The following is an 18,947-nucleotide window of genomic DNA, read 5'->3' as shown; positions in this document are numbered from 1 at the left end:
AATAGAATGTAATTCAAGCTGCGTGAAAATGAAAACACAACATATCAAAATTGAAGAGACGCAAGCAAAGCATTACGGAGAGGAAAACTGATAGCAGTAAACAGCCACATTTAGAAAGAACAAAGCTCTTAAATCATTGATCTCACCTTCAACTTTAAGAGACTAGAAAAAGAAGAACAAATGGAGCCCACAGTAAACAGAGGAAATTAATAAGAGGTCAGAGCAGAAATCAGTGAAATTGAGGACAAACTAAACAATACAGAAATGTATGTAAAAGTAAATTGTATTTTTTTGAGAAGTTAAATAATATTGACATGTTAATAGGCAGATGGAACAAGTAAAATTTTTTTTAAAAATACGAATATCAAGAATTTGAGCTGTGAAATTACTACTCATTTAAAGGATAATAAAGAAAACTAAGAATAATTTTAAGCCAACAAATTTGACAACTTAGATTAAATTTTAAAATTTCTTGAAAGATACACAGTATCAAAGCTCACTGAAGTAGAAGTAGATAATCTACATAAGCCTGTAAGTAGAAAAGAAGTTCAATCTGTAATTAAAAACCTACTTGTAAGAAAATTCCAATTCCAGGTAGCTTCCCTGGTGAATTATTCCAAACATTTAGCAATGAAATATTAACAATTATACACAAACTCTTCTATGGTGTTCCAGAGAAGAGAACATTTTTGAATTAATTTTGAGACCGTTTTTACTCGACAGGAACAACAAAGTCTTTATAAGAAAAGCCTACAGCCTATCATAACTCATAAACGTACCTGTAAAAAACTAAACAACATTTTAACAAGTCAAATTCAACAATCCATAAAAAATACATCATTACAAATTAATTTTACTCCAGAACATGTCTTTTTTTTAACGTTGAGAAATCAGTTAAGTCTTCAGAGTCACAAAATATGCAAACAAAAAACGGTCATATCAATAGATGTAGAAGAAGCTTTTGAAAAAATTCCAAATTTATGTCAGATTAAAACACACACACACACACACACACACACACACACACACACACACACACCTCAAAAAATTACAAATAGAAGGATACTTCCTCAACCTGATAAAGGGCATCTTTGAAAAACCAACAAGCAATGTCATAATTATAATGAAAGCCAGAACACTTTCCACCTAAGCTCAGGAATAAAGGCAGAGATTCTCACCATTTCTACTCAGTATTGTAAAATAGTTTCTAACCATGCATTTAAACAACAAAAAGAAATTTAAAAAAATCAGATTGGAAAGGAAAAATTAAAAATCCTTTTATTTGTAGATAACAAAATCACCTAGGGAGAAAGTTCTAGGAAATCTATCAAAAAACCTACTATAACTACCTTATCTCTGTTATGTATATATTTGTATACATATACACACATCACAGATGATACAAATAACATTTTACATGTGTATTTAAGAGAAAACTTAATCTTTCAAATCATTTTCCCAGGTGTTATAGTATTTGATTGCTATTGCTACAAACATAGAGACATATAAACAACATAGTGATTTCCCAAAAAACTAGGAAAGTGACAGACTGAAATTCTTTTCTGAGATAAGGTTCTACAGAAACCTTATCTATATGCCATCCCTGAAGGGCCATATCTCTGCACAACCTAGATTCTCCCTACCCCCACCCGAGCCAGATCAACACAGCCCTCAGAGTTAATGTTCATCCTGAATTTAAACCTCTTCTTCAGAAATAAGTCTGATCTGAGAATGTAATGGAGTGAAGATTGGCTTACTCACCTAGGATATGAGTAAAACTTTCATGATTGCCCATGTGCTAAGTAGACGTTGGCCTGAATATTCACAACGTCCCCGTTAACTTTTAAAGCTTAAGCATTTTCTCTGTCATTTTCTTAAAACATGAAATGCAATTTGAAGAATTTGGTATTCTCAGATACAAGTTAAATTGTTTTGTTTTTAAAATACAGCTCCGCAAAATTGGCCAAAGAAGTTTCTAGGTTTCTGGGATGACGGGATACAAGATGGGCAGTTCCCCTGATACACAAAGTACATTTGATACATAGATGAGTTTCTTTGTGCCACGCACCGTTTTAGTCAATGAGGATGCAAAGATAAGACACTCTCCATTCTGGAGACGCTTAAGACAGGTGAGAAAACGGATGTGTGAGCATGCAGTGATGACACACTGCTGTCAACTCTAACAAAGGGGCACAGAAGAATAGGGAAGGGAAGCAGGAAGAAGATTTTTCCTCAACAAGAGGGACATGAAAGAGGTGACTGTTGATACAAGGAAGCAATACATAGAATGGAGAGCCCTTGGAAGAATGTGCAATTTTATCTAGTTGCTTTGTTTTCAAAAGAGATAAAATCCCTGAATGACTTCAAATGACTGCTATTTTATAATATGATACTGGAAACCAGTATCCTTCTGTTAGCTGCCAGCTGGTGCATCCATGCACCACACTCAATGCATTGCTAATAACTCTTCACATCCAACTCTTCCTATGGAGAACTTCCTTGAGCCAAAGGAAGGAAGCCATTGAATGACAGGCAGGAAAGTGGGTACAACACGTGAGGCTTGCTTGTCAGTACAATTTGTGCCCCAGAACTCCCCATGGGAACAGACTGAAGTGAGTCTCCAGTAAAAGCATCTTTCTGCTTAGCTTTTTACTCCAATTCTATTCCACTTCCTCTACTCCCCTCCTCCAGAGAGCACTTTTCCAATAAATCACTTCAGTAAGAATTTTCATCTCAAGCTCTGCCTCAAATGAACTTCAGCAAAAACACAAACTTCTTAATATATTAGTCAAGATGTGTAACAGTTAACCTATATCCATTCTAACACTATTTCTTCACATCTATACTTTGTATCCTTTTCATGTCAAACAATTTTACCAACTTCATTATAGACACACTACAATTTTCTTATTTTTCTGTTCCTTTTAGAACTACTGTTGTTACTCCAGTTTTACTAAATAACATTCCTTCTTTCCTCCCTAATAGTAGCAGCACTTTTCTTCCATTTGTAGCCTGCTTCAGTAGCCTTAGCTCTCTGAACCTTTTTTTGAATTTTTTTTCAAAAATGGTGACATTGTAAGAAGGAAAAACACATATCTTGTTTCTCTTTACTTTTCCATTTTACAGCTACTTCTAATAATAGTATCCATCTTGTAAGATGGAAAATGTTGCATTTCTTGAACTCAGTGAAATAAGTGCAAAAATCTAGAGTAACGGGGCTATTAAAATCACTACTGTATTCATAATGTAGCAACAGAAAATCAGTATCTAGTTCATCATAATCCTAGCAAAATGATTCACATTTTCTGAATAACCTTTATTGGCTGATACTAACATTTATCATTCCTAAACCTTTTTAATGAAATAACTATGAGGAGATAATTAAATATTTTACCTTCTATCTGTAAACATTAAAAGAATTGGAATATGGCATTTACATGGTTTGGCACACTGCGTCCCCACCCAAATCTCATCTTGAACTGTAGCACCCATAATCTCCACATGCTGTGGGAGGGACAGGTGAGAGGTAATTGAATCATGGGGGCAATTACCCTCATGCTGTTCTCATGATAGTGAGTGAGTTCTCATGAGATCTGATGTTTTTTTAAGGGTATTTTCCTCCAATTCGCTCATTCTTCTCCTTCCTGTCACCAAATGAAGATGGATGTGTTTGCTTCCCCTTCTGCCATGATTGTAAGTTTCCTGAGACCTACTCAACCATGCTGAACTATGAGTCAATTAAACGTCTTTCCTTTATAAATTACCCAGTCTCTGATATGCCTTTATTAGCAGTGTGAGAAGGGACTAATACAGAAATTTTAACAGATTATAAACAAAACCCAAAATCTCTGAAGACAAATTTTGATCACACACATTTACATTTAATTAATATTGGTTCCTAGAGTATAAGGTGCCAACTCTAGAGTAGCAGGAATTTTTCAGTATGTGTTTTAGGATTCTACAAATAACATAGTTGAGTAATGATTGAGAAGTTTTATCTTCACCTCAAAAGAACAAAACAGTTAAACCTAACGGTAAGCTGAAATTATATATGTCTTACAAATAACATGCTTTTTTCCACCACTATTGTATCTCTTACCTGAAGTCAGAACCTGCTCTTCTACCATTTTCTGGAATCCCAGGATCTGGACACATGTCAGAGACCAATGCAACACCGCCTTGGCTCACTGTAATAGACAGAAACATGGTTAAAATGTTGTATAGTTATTGAGGAAAAACCCAGATAAAAAAATTTATTCTAGGCATCTTCAGTTCTTTAATGATAATGACTTAAAATGTGATCTCCAAAGGAATTAAGACACCTTAAATACATTCAAATAAATGTTTATATTCTCATTGGTGAAAATCAAAGATGTGTTTTCTAGTGAAAGGATGATAATCTTTGGTTTTATTTCTCTCATCTTTAAGACGTCAAAATTTAATAAAAAATCTCATTTGTTCCATGTGACTACTTTTATGCCAGGTCACAATTAACAGCATGATGAGAAAAATAGCATTATGAGAAAAATGCATACACTCAGAGAGAAGAAAGTCTTCACTCATTCCCATAGATGACAACAGAGATGATATTTACTAAGTACTATACAAAAGATACTTTAAATAACATTACATATATTTTAAACGTTGAAGCGTTTATCATTGAACTAAAACCCATAATGGTTTCTTTGTTCAAGTGTACTGATTTATTTCTTGAATTTCATGGAAAAACTTTTCTCCTGTTGGGACTTGCACCATCACAGAATAATTTTTAAAGAACTCATTTGTTTATTGGATAGAGTGGCTGTCACTTCGACATTCATTTCACCCTATATAATTTGTCTAATCAAACTAAGGCATTTCTTTTTTTCTTTTCCCAGGAATTTGCTTAGCAGAGGGCTTGGGACCCAATTCAGTATAATGAGATATGAGGGGACGTCTACAGGAGTCCTTCTGGGAAACATTACAGGATGCTAATAAAGTGCATATCTATTTCACTCTGAAAATTTCTGTGTCCAGGTTTCAAATGTAGAACTATTGGTGCCATTTTCCTGTAATCCAAAGATGGAGACAACAGCATGCATGGAAAAGAACAGATGTGTCAAGAATCTGGACCTGCTACGTTATTGTTGAGGCAGAAAATCAACCAATTTAGGAGGAATATCAGAATTCTGAACATTCTGTTGTATTTATTATAGCTTATTCACTGTAGTTTAAATCCACTGAATAGGGGATTCTATTATTTGCAGCTGAAACGTGTACATATAAATATATATTTTCTCACATATATTTTAAATGATTCCATAAGAAGAAAATAATATGCCTGGGTATAAGTGGGATTTGTGAAGCATTTGATTAAAACTATGCATAAAAACAACAGCAATCATAGCAAGTTTAGTTTAGTTTGTTTGTTTTGAGTCAGGATCTCACTCTGTTGCCCAGGTGGTAGTGCAGTGGCACAATCATGGGTCACTGCAGCCTCAACCTCCCAGGATCAAGCAATACTCCCATCTCATCCTCCCTAATAGCTGGTAACACAGGCTTGTGCCACCATGCCCAGATAATTAAAAAAGATAATCTTTTGTAGAGATGTTGTCTCACTATGTTGCCCAGACTGGTCTCAAACTCCTGGCTCAAGTGACACTTGCACCGTGGCCTCCTAAAGTGTTGGGGTTACAGACATGTGCAATCACGCCCAGTGAAAATTTATCTTCCACTGCTAAATTAGAATAAATTTGGGTAACAACATAATCCTTCATTAAATACAAATTCTACTGAATATGTTATGTGGTTTCATTCTTAGTAAGTACTTCACTATTCCAAATGGGTTAAGATATTTTTTAGGTATTTTTATTTCTTTTTTAAAATAAGTTTTTTAAAATAACATCTAAACATTATTTTGCTGCACGATGTGACAATTATATTGAATTCCAAAATTTTATTTTCTAAACGTTTAATTTCCTCAATGTTATATCAAAATGATTCAGCAAGTTTGCTGATAGCATCAGTAGACAGTCAGACAGAAAGCTTGCAGACCCGTATTTCCCCATGGAAACACCAAAGAAATGACTACCGAAAGATTAAAATCATTTTACGGGAGCTCTAAATGACAGTAAAAAATCTACAACAACCAAGCAAATGCCCAATGAAGAAAAAAGATGATCAAAATAGGACTATATTTCCTGATGTTTTACTCTCCTTGTTTCATACCATGACTTGCGTGGCACAGTGCAGTTGGGAGGAAGTCGCCCAGTGACCAGTTTCCTCTCTACGGATGAAGAAGCAGAGAGAACGTGGTTGGCAGCATGATGGTCGCTCTGTGGGCTGCCTGAGAGACTGAGCTCTGTCTTTCCTGACTTGCAAGTCAGATGAGGAAGGGCAGCATAATTGGGATCTCTGACTAGTAGCCATGAAAGGCTGTGAGAAACACTGCTGTATAGAAAACTGCAGCAAGGTTGCAAACCCATGGGTACCTTGGGGTAAAGGATTCCAGGCAGAAGAATACGACAGAACACATATCTAAGGCCCCAATGTGAAGATGAGATGAGATTCTTTGGAATATTAATATGTTTAAAAGCAGCTGGGGGAAAAATGAAAACAAAAACACAACAAAAGGTACACACAAACCCATACAGGACATGCACCCCCTCAAAAAAATCTAAGAACACGTAAAGTCTTCAGTCCAGGTTGATCTCAAGGCTCAGGGGCCCACTAATTAGTGAACATTTTCTATATATTCTGCAAAGATTGAGGGCGGTAGTTAATTCTTTTCAAATGCTTTTTTTTTTTTTTTAACAAAAATCACAAGGCATACAAAGAAACAGGGAAACATGGCCATTCAAAGGATCAAAATAAATCTCTAGATACAGTCGCTGAAGGAACATATGCATCAGACTTACTAGGCAATGAATTTATAACAATGATTATAGATATGGATTTAAATAAATGAATATAAACTTTCCAAATTTGAGGAAAGACATAGATACACAAATTCAAGGACATTAAATGAACTGCTAGCAGGATAAACATAAAGAGACCCATATCAAGACACATAATAATCAAACTGTTAAGAGCCAAAGAAAAAGAGAGAATCTTACAAGCAGAAAGAGAAAAGCAAGTCCTCATAAACAAGGGATCCATAAAAAGACTATCAACGGATTTCTCTGCAGACATTTCACAGGTTAGAAAGCAATGGATAGGCTGGGCAGTGGCTCACACCTGTAATTCCAACACACTGGGGGGCCGAGGTGGGCAGATAACTTTAGGTCAGGAATTCGAGACTGTCCTGGCCAACATGGTGAAACCCCATTTCTACTAAAAATACAAAAATCAGCCAGGCATGTTGGCAGGCACCTGTAATTTCAGCTACTTGGGAGGCTGAGACAGGAGAATAGCTTGAACCTAGGAGGCACAGGTTGCAGTAAGCCGAGACTGTGCCCCTGCACTCTAGCTTGGGCAACAGAGCAAGGCTCCATCTGAAGAAAAGAAAAGAAAACAAAAGAAAAGAAAAGAAAGCAATGGATAATATATTTAATTACTGAAAAAATGCCCACTGAGAATTCTACATTTAGGAAAACTGTCCTTCAAAAATGAAACAGAAATTAAGACATTACCAGACAATCAAAATGAGTTTATTACCAATATATGTTCCCTACAAGAAAGTCCTTCAAGTTGAAATGAAAGGGCACTACACAGTCACTTGGAGCCTCATGAAAAGAAAAGGGTCCCTAGTACAGGTAAACACATGAAAATATATATAAAAATTATTGGGCCGGGCGCGGTGGCTCACGCTTGTAATCCCAGCACTTTGGGAGGCCGAGGCGGGCGGATCACGAGGTCAGGAGATCGAGACCACGGTTAAACCTCGTCTCTACTAAAAAATACAAAAAATTAACCGGGCGTGGTGGTGGGTGCCTGTAGTCCCAGCTACTTGGAGAGGCTGAGGCAGGAGAATGGCCTGAACCTGGGAGGCGGAGCTTGCAGAGAGCCTAGATTGCGCCACTGCACTCCAGCCTGGGCGACAGAGCGACACTCCGTTTCAAACAACAACAACAAAAAAAATTATTATAGTAAGTTTGACTTAAAACCCCCATTTTCATTTTCTACAGTATCTAAAGATAAATGCATACAATAATTATGCACTTTTGGTAATAGTTACATTATATATAAAGATGTAATTTATGACAGCAATAGCATAAAGTAAGGGAGCAGACTTGTACGGATTGAAGTTTTTATATCTGATTGAAGTTAAATTCCTATCAATTTAAGATACTGCCATCCTTGTAGGATGTTATACGTAATCTCTATGGAAACCATGAAGAAAATATTTATAGAATTTCTAAAAAAGAAATGAGAAGAGGATCACAATGTGACACTACAAAAATATCAACTAAACATAGAGGATAACAGTAATGGGTCAAATGAGGGACAAAAATGCTGAAAGACATATGAAAATAGAATAAAAACAAAATGGTAAAAGAGCTACCCTTTAAATAATTATTTCAAATATAAATGGATTTAATGCAGTTTTAGGCTGAATTATATCCCTCCTCCCCGCAAAGCGTTACACCTTGAAGTTCTAACCACCAGTACCTCACAATGGACTGTATTTGGAGACAGAGACTTTGAAGAGGTAATTAACTTAAAATGTCATCCTTAAGAGAAGCCCTAATCCAACATGACTGATGCCCTTCTAAGAAGGGGCAGTTAGGACATGAACACATAAAGGAAAGTCCATGTGAAGACACAGGAAGAAGAGAGCCATCCACAAGTCAAGGGGAGAGGGCTTAGAAGAAACCAACCCTGCCCAAACCTTGATCTCAGGCTTCTACCCTCTAGAATTGTGGTAAAGTGAATTTTTGTTGTTTAAGCCACTCAGTGAGTAGTGTAGCACTTTTCTTATGGCAGCCCTCAAAAATGAGTCACTCCCAAACCAAAGACATAGGTTGACAGGACGTGTTGAATAGTAAGTTAGTAAGTAACATGATCCAACTGTATGTTGCCCACAAGAGACTCACTTTAGGCATAAAGACACACAGAGGTTAAAAACGAAGAGTAATCAAAGTCAGAGAGCCAGAAAGCAGAATGATGGTTTTGCCAAGGGCTGGGGCAAAGGGAAGGAGAAGAAGGAATATAAGGTGTTATTGTGTAAAGTATTTCAGCAGAGTATGACGAAAATTTGGGGAGATGAATAGTGGTGATGGATGTACAACAGCATCAACATATTTAAAGCCACATAAAGGCATGGTTTTTCTTTTTCTGTTTTTACCTTCTCTTTTTTTGGGACAGAATCTTGTTCTCTTGCCCAGGCTGGAGTGCAGTGGCATAATCGTGGCTCACTGCAGCCTCCGTCTTCGTGCTCCAGCAATCCTCCCAAATAGCTGCAAGTACAGGTGCATGCCACCACTCCCAGCTAATGTTTTATTATATTATTATTATCATTATTTTGTAGAAACAGGGTTTCACCACATTGCCCAGGCTGGTCTCAAACTCCTGGGCTGAAACAATTCTCCCATCTCGACCTCCCAAAGTGCTGGGATTACAGTGAGTTATCATGTCCAACCAGAAGTGTATGCTTATAATGGTTAAAACCAGCAAGTGTGATGTTACTTCTACCTATGTCTCTCTCTCTCTTTGTGTGTGTGTGTGTGTGTGTGTATGTGTGTGTGTGTATGTATGTATGTGTATTTCTATCATTCTGCTCCTCTACTACTTTTTTCTTCATCCCCATGTTTCTGTAGTCTGTGCTATGTGCTGGGGTACAGTTCTCAGTCAGTAAGCAATGCCGACTACTAGCTCTCTAAAATTTATCTCGTAAACGCATTTAGCTTTAATAATTTCAAACTCCAATGCAGAATGTTACTTGTGCCACGTTTATTCTTTCTGCCATCACCGGCTAGATGTCTCCTACACTCCCTCAAGAAAAATCATTATTACCGTGGCAAATTAAAATAGCTTTATCAAGATGAATGGCTATCACTGATGTTTGTCAGAAATAATACACTCTAGCTTGGTAGTTACTGCACTTTTCCAGAATACCTAAACTGGCTGAAAATACAACACCAAGGCTTACAAAGGCCCACTTGCATTTCTGCTCTTCTATTTTTCTCACAAGCAACAGTAGTTGAAAGAAATGGGAGAAATTGAAGGTACCTGCCCAAGTTGGGCAAAAACACTCTGGATCTTTTTAAAGATAATGCCAAAGTGACTTACTAAAGAAAGGTGACTTAGTTGGAATTCTGTGAAAGCACAAAATGAATTAGACAAGCCTGAATGGCTTGCAGATGGTAGAAGATAACAAAAAGTGATTAGAGATTAAATGTAAAATATGGGCGATTTTCTGAAACAGAGGGAGTTGTTTCATGTGATAAAGAGTCAGAAAAAGTATGCTGACACACGGTATATGCAAGGAAACGATATCTCCATAAATCCCAACTACGTATTCCATCCACACCGTGAGTCATTGATTCATCTAGAAATAAAAGCTTCAAGGTTGGAAAGAATCGTGGAGATGAAATCACTTCAAAAGGAATCCTCAGTACCTCAGAGAAACATTTTCAAAGAGAGGAATCACTGGGCTTAATATCACTTTAACTCTAATTTTGTTGAATATCTTTTCAGATCTCAGAACACATGACACAGATAATAATAAATATGTTAAATGTAAGTCAAAACCTTGTAGTTAAAAATCAAAACTGAAAATATCAATAGATGGGTTCATTACTCACCATTAATACTAATGACAGGTATAAAATTATGCAAGTGGATGATCAGATATGGACAGTTTGTAAAAGAGTTTAAATGAATTTGATTTTAGAAATGTAAATTATATATATTTTAAATGACTTTTTCAAAGCATGTTGATTTACAATACCTCATTAGATCTGCACAAAACCTTGTGACTGTGTAGGGCAGTAAAGAAAATACTTCTTGATTAAATTGCCTTGCTGTTTGAGGACATGCCATATGAGTATCAATTAAAATTCAACATGAATTTCTTTGTAGCAAACTATACAGGTAGATCAGGTGCCATCATGAATAAAGCAAGTGTCTGAAAAGAAATACAAGCAACTGCTTCTATGACAAAGATTAGAAACAAATAAATCAGTGAAGATAAAATTTGTGAGTGAATAATCAGAAATAATTACAAATGTAGTACTGAGAATAGTGACAATGATATAAAATTAAACTTAAGTGTTTGCTAGAAACTCTTAGTATCATTTACATATGTTTTGAAATTTAATCCATATAATCAGTCTATGAGTTGTTAATATTAAGCCCATTTTACAGGAAAGGAAACTGAGGCCAGAGTTAAGAATGAGTTGACGCCAAGGCTGGGCGTGGTGGCTCATGCCTGTAATCCTAGTACTTTGGGAGGCCAAGGCAGGTGGATCACCTGAGGTCAGGAGTTCAAGACCAGCCTGAACAACATGGAGAAACCCTGTCTCTACTAAAAATTAAAAAATTAGCTGGGCGTGATGGTGTGCATCTGTAATCCCAGTTACTCGGGAGGCTGAGGCAGGAGAATCGCTTGAACCCGGGAGGCAGAGGTTGCAGTGAGCGAAGATCATGCCACTGCACTCCAGCCTCGGTGACAGAGCAAAACTCCAAAAAAAAAAAATGCCTTTCTGTACTCTGGCCATAATTACCTTATGAGACATTATGCATTGAAGGGCTTTGTAAACTAAAGAGACACTTTTGGTTAATAAAACTTTTTTTATTTCTTAAAAGTTGCATTCCTTTCATAAAATTTAATTAATGATAAAAATACACTTAACATCCAAAAGAAAAGTGAAGAGGTGTTTTCATTTGTATTCCCAAGCAAACATACACATGGGAAGCCATACGGTTTGAACCATGAGGCTTTAGTCCAAACCATCTGTTAGCTATTTTCCTTCAGCTAAGAGGAAAGCCAAAGGCTTTCCACGGAGAATACAATCCACCTTTAGAGAACAAGAGCCACAAACTGGCTTGAATGTTAAATCTCTATGTAAGGTGTCATTTTGAGTTAAACATTGATTTACATTTGGAATAAATAAGCCAATATAAGAGCCATTTAGATAAACTCACACTTTTTAGCCTGAATGCACTTATGATTTATTATTATTGTATATTTTCATTGTTGGCACTTGTTTCTTCAGAGATGTACAGATGTATTTCAGTTGGATCAATTTTGAGACAAACTCTAACCATTTAAGCCTTCAGAGAGGTGACGTATCTTTTTAGCTGCATAACCATCAGGAAGGTGGTTATACAAAACATATTCTCATTGAAATTTTTAGTAGCAGTTTCCCCACTGTATTGATGAGCTTTGTTTGAGTGACAGTGCACTCTAGGATATGTGTTCGAGGGACACTCTAGATTTCAGACCTTCCTGCTATACTCAGTTTGAAATATGTCAACACTGACAGCTTTTTACTTCAGCATTTTGTAGACTCAGTATTATCTCATTGAATTGAAAAGTAATAGCTCCATTTTAATACATTTCTCCTCTTTGATTTCCAGGAGGTTTATGTCTCAGCAAGAATGAAACTTTGTCATGCCACACCCTTCTTCAAAAACTAATAACTTGATTAGATTAACAATTTCAACAATAAGAAAATGTTGCCACTGTAATTATTTCTTTCTTCCAGCTCTAAGAGGATAATTTTGATTTACAGCACCCTACGAGACAGCTCTACATGCATAACAGATTTTTTTATTTTCTGCTGTTTTTACAGAATATTTGTACAGTCTGCGGCAGTAGTTGTTTTTTCTCTCACAGTAGTAAACAAATGTTTACAAGTTCTATATAAATAGGTAAAATAAGAATTGTTGACACTTGGATGATAAAGTCTTATTATCAGAGCAACATTAGAAGCTTTAAATGAATAGCTGACATAGAAGTAAGTTGCTCAGCACATACGGCTTTTATATGTATTGGTTTAGATCTCATATTAATGGATCTCCAACTGGACGTGAAGAGCTTCCAACCCTGAGTGAGAGGCAACGGCTGGATTTTCCAGGTGTTTAATTTATTACGTTGCCAGATATTTTGTCTGGCCCCTCTTTCCTCTCCACTACATACCTTCATGTGCTGACTTTTAAAACACAAGTGGTTGATCACCTATTATCACAATTCATATACCCCAATTTTACCCATGTTCTCTGGTCTCTGATTCAGCTGCCATGGTCTTAAATAAAGCTTTCTTTTAGTTTATAGTAATGTATTTTTTAAAGATACATTTCAGCTTCTAATGCTATGTCCTAAAATATATTACCGATAAACTAAAAAAATAATAACTCTATTGTACATACAAAATAAAACGATTTGGCATTCAGAAACTTCAGTCATTCCAACATTATTCTTACTACTCCCTGCAGAGATTCTATGGTCTCAGTAGTTTTGAACACTGCAGATTCTTACAGTCTTTATTTATTTTTAACATTGCCTGCCCTGGGTTATTTTTCTATCAGATGGAAAAACAAATAAATTTTTCATAAGGACTCAGGTATTAACAATTATCTTTCCAACTGATATATCATGGTAGCAGCAAATGTTCAAAGAGAAAATATTTTCCTTATAAAGCTTCAAATTAAACCAAGATGTTTATTTACTATACAAATAAAATAAAAAATAAGAATATTCTACTACAAAATCAGTATAAATGACCTTAACAAAATTAACGGCACTGAACATTTTATAAGAGCCTGGAGACTCGTCCTCATCACCATCTGTCTGTTTTCACATGGTGCTCTCAGATGTTCACTGGAATGTATATTAGCAGCACCAAAGAGAGACATCTCTATGCCTCCCGCTGGCTCCCGCAAATGCAGAGTGACCGGCACCTGGGGAGAGCACCGGCTCAGCTGCAGGTCTTAGGGCCTGTCATTTCTGCTCTAGTCTCCTTCCGCACATTTAAGAACTCCAGACTTAAGCCTCAGAAATAGCTTTGGGGGCTCACTCAAAGACATCTTACAGGATGTCCAATTATTCATGGTCTTCTCACAGTGAAAGTAGCATTTGACTAGGCCAGTTTATATTACTTTCCATAGAATCTATAACTCAGGCCAGCAACTTAAAAATGTGAAAAGAAATGGGAAAAAATCTTGAAGTCGTTATATAATTTATTTTAGAAACATATATAGTTACAGTTAAATATAATGTATTTAAATATTTATGTAAAATATAATAATTAAGTCTTAAAGGTTTTATTTGTCATTCCCTAGATTTAGAAACCCATGGGATGTGATCTGAATGATGAGTCCCCACAGAAAGCTTCTTTTTGATTATAGTTCATTAGTGATTTCAGGATCTTACAAGTACATTCCAATGCAGTAAATATAGATGATGTAATTATGTATTATATAATTTACGGATATATTTTATTACTTTTATACATATTACCTACGTATTCAGAATAAGATAATAATGTCATTAAAACTTTAATACTATGCATATTAAATATAATTTATATATCGAAGTAAATACATACAATAAGTATATTTATGTAAATATATAAATATAAGTATAATAAATTAATACTATTTAATATTAAGGCTTTATTAAATATTAGTATCTTATACAGTTTTAAATACACAGTTATACAGCGTTTAGTATTTGTTTAACATAGTACAATATATAAGAGGAAATAAGTTCAATTATTTCCCTAGGAGTTTATACATTTTTAAAGAGCAGAAATATTAAATCATCTGGTTGAGAATTTCTGTGATACATAGTTTAACATTGTAATTAACATATCAATACCTCCATTTGATGTATTCACTCAAAAATTTATTTCTCTTAGAATACGTGCAGTGCAATTTCACTCTATATACTATTCAGGTATTTTGCAGATGCAAAATTGAGAGAGAGAACCGAGTTTGAGATTATGATAAAAACCTTCTGTGCAGCTGTTCGTGCCCATTTTGAAAATACCTAGCTGCAAGGCACTTGGGAGAAGTAAAATTCACCACACGATGCTATAATACGTGTGTAAGATTTCAATTTCACAGATCACAAATTATTAAGTTACATCTCCTTAAAGAAATCATGGCATATCACCTCTAGTCCTGAAATCACACACATTAACATCCACCGAGAAGACTATGCAGGTGACTTAAAGTCCTGCTATTATTTTTATTTACATAACCTCACCTGAATATATTAGACTGCTTTTATTACGTTCCCCATCATAGTAAATGATGTACAGGTATCTGTAAAAGTGGAAAAGGTAACAATCTAATACTATATTCTATATATTCTTACAAAAATGTGTAAACTTTACTGTATATAAGGAACTATGAGATATTAATATTAAAAACAGGAATGGTGATCATATATGCGACATTTTATGGTAAGCATGCCTTTATGTATTATGTAATTTAGGTGTCACAAAATCTTTATGAGGGAATTATTACTTTGCTTGTTTAAGAAATGAGAAAAGTGAGGGTTGGAATCTGAGTCAGCACATCTTGTTTATTTAGTTGATAGATATATTAAGGTATCTGATTTCAAAGCCCACATTGTTCTTTATACGTTAATTCACTGATTTCGCTTTTGACCTTTAGGGGAGATTTAAGGAGATAATACTCATTTAGACACTACAGGTTGAAAAGAAAAATGAAAAGTACTTCACCGCTAATATTTCAACTTACGTTACATATCTAATATGAATTCCTATGTAAAAGATTCAAAAGGGCAATGTAATAAAAAGCAGATTACAAAACAAAACGTAGTGTCATTCTATTTCTTCAAATAAAATAAACATACAAAAAGACCGGCAGTGTTGCCGGATATACCACCTTCACCTTTGCTGACATGTAAACCTCCATTTGGTTACTGAATCTCTACCACGGTAACAACGCAGTTGTATTTTTATTTTTTTAATTTGTGTTATAATAATGCTCTACAATGAGAATAGGTTCTTTCTTTAAAGAGAAAAACAATCACAAAAGCCCAGCAGAGGTTCCAGCCCGTGCACACTTCTCTGGAACCATCCCTGCCTGCGCACACCTGCCGAGGATGACCTCACGGCCCTTCCTTGTTCACCACAGCACAGGCCAGTAGTCATGGGGACTTGGCCCACATCGGGCAAGGCTTCCATCAACCGTAACTCATGAATCGGAAGTATTTAAAAAAATCATCTGGGTCCTTAAATTTTGCTTCTTGGAGAACTTTAGCTGTGATGCACACAGTAATATGAAGCCCTTAGTGATGAAAGCCACAGCTGGGCGGATGCCACTGGGCCAACAGCAGCCACTGGGCATCATGGCAAGTGCAGGGGGACGAAGAGGGAGTCTCTCAGAGGGAGGCAGCTCCCGCAGAGGGGAGGGCATGGGCAGCCTCACAGAAACAAGTGTACGCACCCTGCAGATCACGTCACAGCTCATGCGAGCCAAATGGAAAAGTGACCAGTGCCTAGAGCCAGATTATTTGTGGCTTCCTAGTTTTGGCACACACGTCCGAGCCAAGAACTCTCATCTCTCTCCTTCTTAAGTGGTTCTAGTAACCCAAACAATCTAAGTTTTTTAAAAAAATTATTCAAAACAAAGACAGGAGAAAATAAGAGAAGAAAAGGAATAAAGAGGTAGGAATCAGAAACAAAAGAAGAAGAAAAGATAAAGAAGGGAAAGAGGATAGAGAAAAAGGAAAGAAAAAGATAAAATAGAATTCCAACCTTTGTTTCAAGGAATTCCAAGCCTTGGGGGATAGACAGTTATCGACACAAGAGGAGTGAGAACTGGGGGGAAGAAGGGGTGTGCAGAGGAGACACCCCAGGCATGACGTGAGCAAAGGCAGAAAGAACCCGGGATGTTCGCAGGACACGGAGGAAATTGCTTGAACAGCTTCAACTGAGAAACAGGAAAATCCAGGTCAGTTACTGAGGCAAAGGTCAAACCACAAAGACCCTTTCTGAATAAGATGCCTAACGGGAAACAGAGACTCTTATTTACTATTATTATATTTTCTTTCACTGATGCATTCAGCTGACATTCAGATATAGTCTTCTCCATTATTTATATGTGTTTAGTTACATATAGTTACTGTGGGAAATTTTGTATATAAGGTCTTTTCTCCCTTAAAATGTCAACCATGCAATATTATTGGGAAATTTAATGACATGGAATACACAATACACCTAGCATTGCTCAATAAACACAATGTTACAGCAATTATCAGCTCCTCATCTTTTTCTTCTGTTAACAGTTTAGACTAAATTATTTCAGTGTTTTCTTTCAACTTTAATATACCATGAGTCACTCTCTCTGATTCCTATACTCAGGGTTATTTTATCAAGGAACGCTATAATACACAAGTTTATAAGAGATTACAGAGACAGAAAAGACCACATGATCAGCACAGAAAGAATACAGGTAAAACAACATTATGCTAAAAGAAACACTCACCTTTCATTTCAAAAAGACAGACTGATTGCACAGTATAAGCGAAGGCTAAAAGATACAACTTCGGTCCGTCACAAACACAGGGTTTGATGTCTCCACAAACAAAACTAGTTGTATAGGAAATCATGCCTTTTCACTTAGAAGAAAGTAGATTTAAAATTTTCTTTTCACAGTGTTTGTTTGTGGCCTATATTGTTACTGAATTATATTTAAAAAGTGGCAAAAAATGTTAACATATTTTTTGAACAGACCCCGCAGTTTTATTTGTAAAAAGAAAACAGTTCAAATGATTATTTTTCTACATTAGAGTAATCAAAATCCCCATGGAAATAACACTTTAAAATAGAAATAGAAAGTTAATTGTAGCCAGTTTCATTTAGTTATTCAACATCCACTCAGTGAAACATTGACTGAATGCCCAGTACAGACAGGCTCTGCGTCAGCTCCTGGGAGGTGTCAGTCTTCTCAGTGTTTAACGAGAAGACCTCATGGAGAAAACGCTAAGAAATAAAATCTCAAATAAATATTCATTGCTGTATATTGGGATAAAGGCTAGGAAGAAGAGAACAGAATACTGTTCAAGAAATTAATAGCTAGATGGGAGAACATCAGATTTTGGATGGGGTCACAGCTGGACTCTGATGCAAAATTACATTTAAGCTGAAATGGAAGAGATGAGCAGGAATTACCTAGGGTAAGAGTGAACTTGAAAACCCTTTTGCCCAGTAAACAGCAAAAGCCAAGCCCTCAGGAAGGAACAAGACTGGAGTATTCAAAGAACCAAAAAAAGATGAATTGGCCCAAACCACTGAAACTTGAGAGAAAGAAAAAAGAAAACGAGAAAGCACGAAAGATGCTTAGATGAGAAGGTCCAATTAATATGTTAAACAGTTCACTGTCGCTACTCCTACAGACCCAGGCAAGGCCAATTAGAGGAAGAAGGAGAGGACGATGCTGAAGTCATTCAGACAGAAGGGTGAAGTGTTGGGCTGGCATGCTGAGTGAGGGTTGGAGGGCAGCAGACGGATTTCATTGCGTTTGAGATAAAACGTGAGAGAAATGTGTGAGTGGTTTGCTCACAAGAACTGAGGGAAATGGAGTTACCTCTCTGAAGCCACTGAGCCAAGGGTGGTAGCATTCGCTGTGGTGGCAAAAGCAGTAGAAGAACACATCACCATGGGAAGGTGAAGGGTTCCATTTCTGAATTCAGATCCCCACAGTCGACCAAGGGGAAACTTCAGTTACTCTGTTGGTTATATGCATGTGTGTCTGGATTAGAGAGCCGAGATCTCTTACAGAAACATGGTATTCACTTTCATCCAAGAAATGAGATTTAAAAGCATGGGAATCATTGATGTCACCTACGATGGGACTCCAACACCATGTTGAACCCTTGAAAACCCAGTCATGCTTCTTTGCTGGTGCCGCTCCTTCCACCCAAAATACTCTTCAGCAAGGTCTTCCTGTCACAGCCTGCTCAGCACACAGGTATCAGCTCAGATGTCATCTGCAGAATGGCCCTCCCTGTGCATCCTGGCTAAACCGGCAGCCCTCCCTCCTGCTCT

General features: G+C 36.4%; 1 protein-coding gene across 1 annotated transcript in view; it reads right to left on the bottom strand.

Moving 5' to 3' along the window:
* The window catches only part of CSMD1 (CUB and Sushi multiple domains 1), a 2,090,842-nt gene that overhangs the window by 664,780 nt on the left and 1,407,115 nt on the right, over nt 1-18,947 (bottom strand). Inside the window, exon 8 of the mRNA XM_003271406.4 lies at nt 4,100-4,187. Coding sequence (XP_003271454.2) covers nt 4,100-4,187 — 88 coding nt within the window. The remainder of the gene's footprint in view (nt 1-4,099; nt 4,188-18,947) is intronic.

Source organism: Nomascus leucogenys, chromosome 4 (genome assembly GCF_006542625.1).
Source record: "Nomascus leucogenys isolate Asia chromosome 4, Asia_NLE_v1, whole genome shotgun sequence".
In the NCBI taxonomy this organism is placed as follows: domain Eukaryota; kingdom Metazoa; phylum Chordata; class Mammalia; order Primates; family Hylobatidae; genus Nomascus; species Nomascus leucogenys.
The sequence above is the reverse complement of the archived record's forward strand: the minus strand, read 5'-3'. Positions and strand labels throughout refer to the sequence as shown.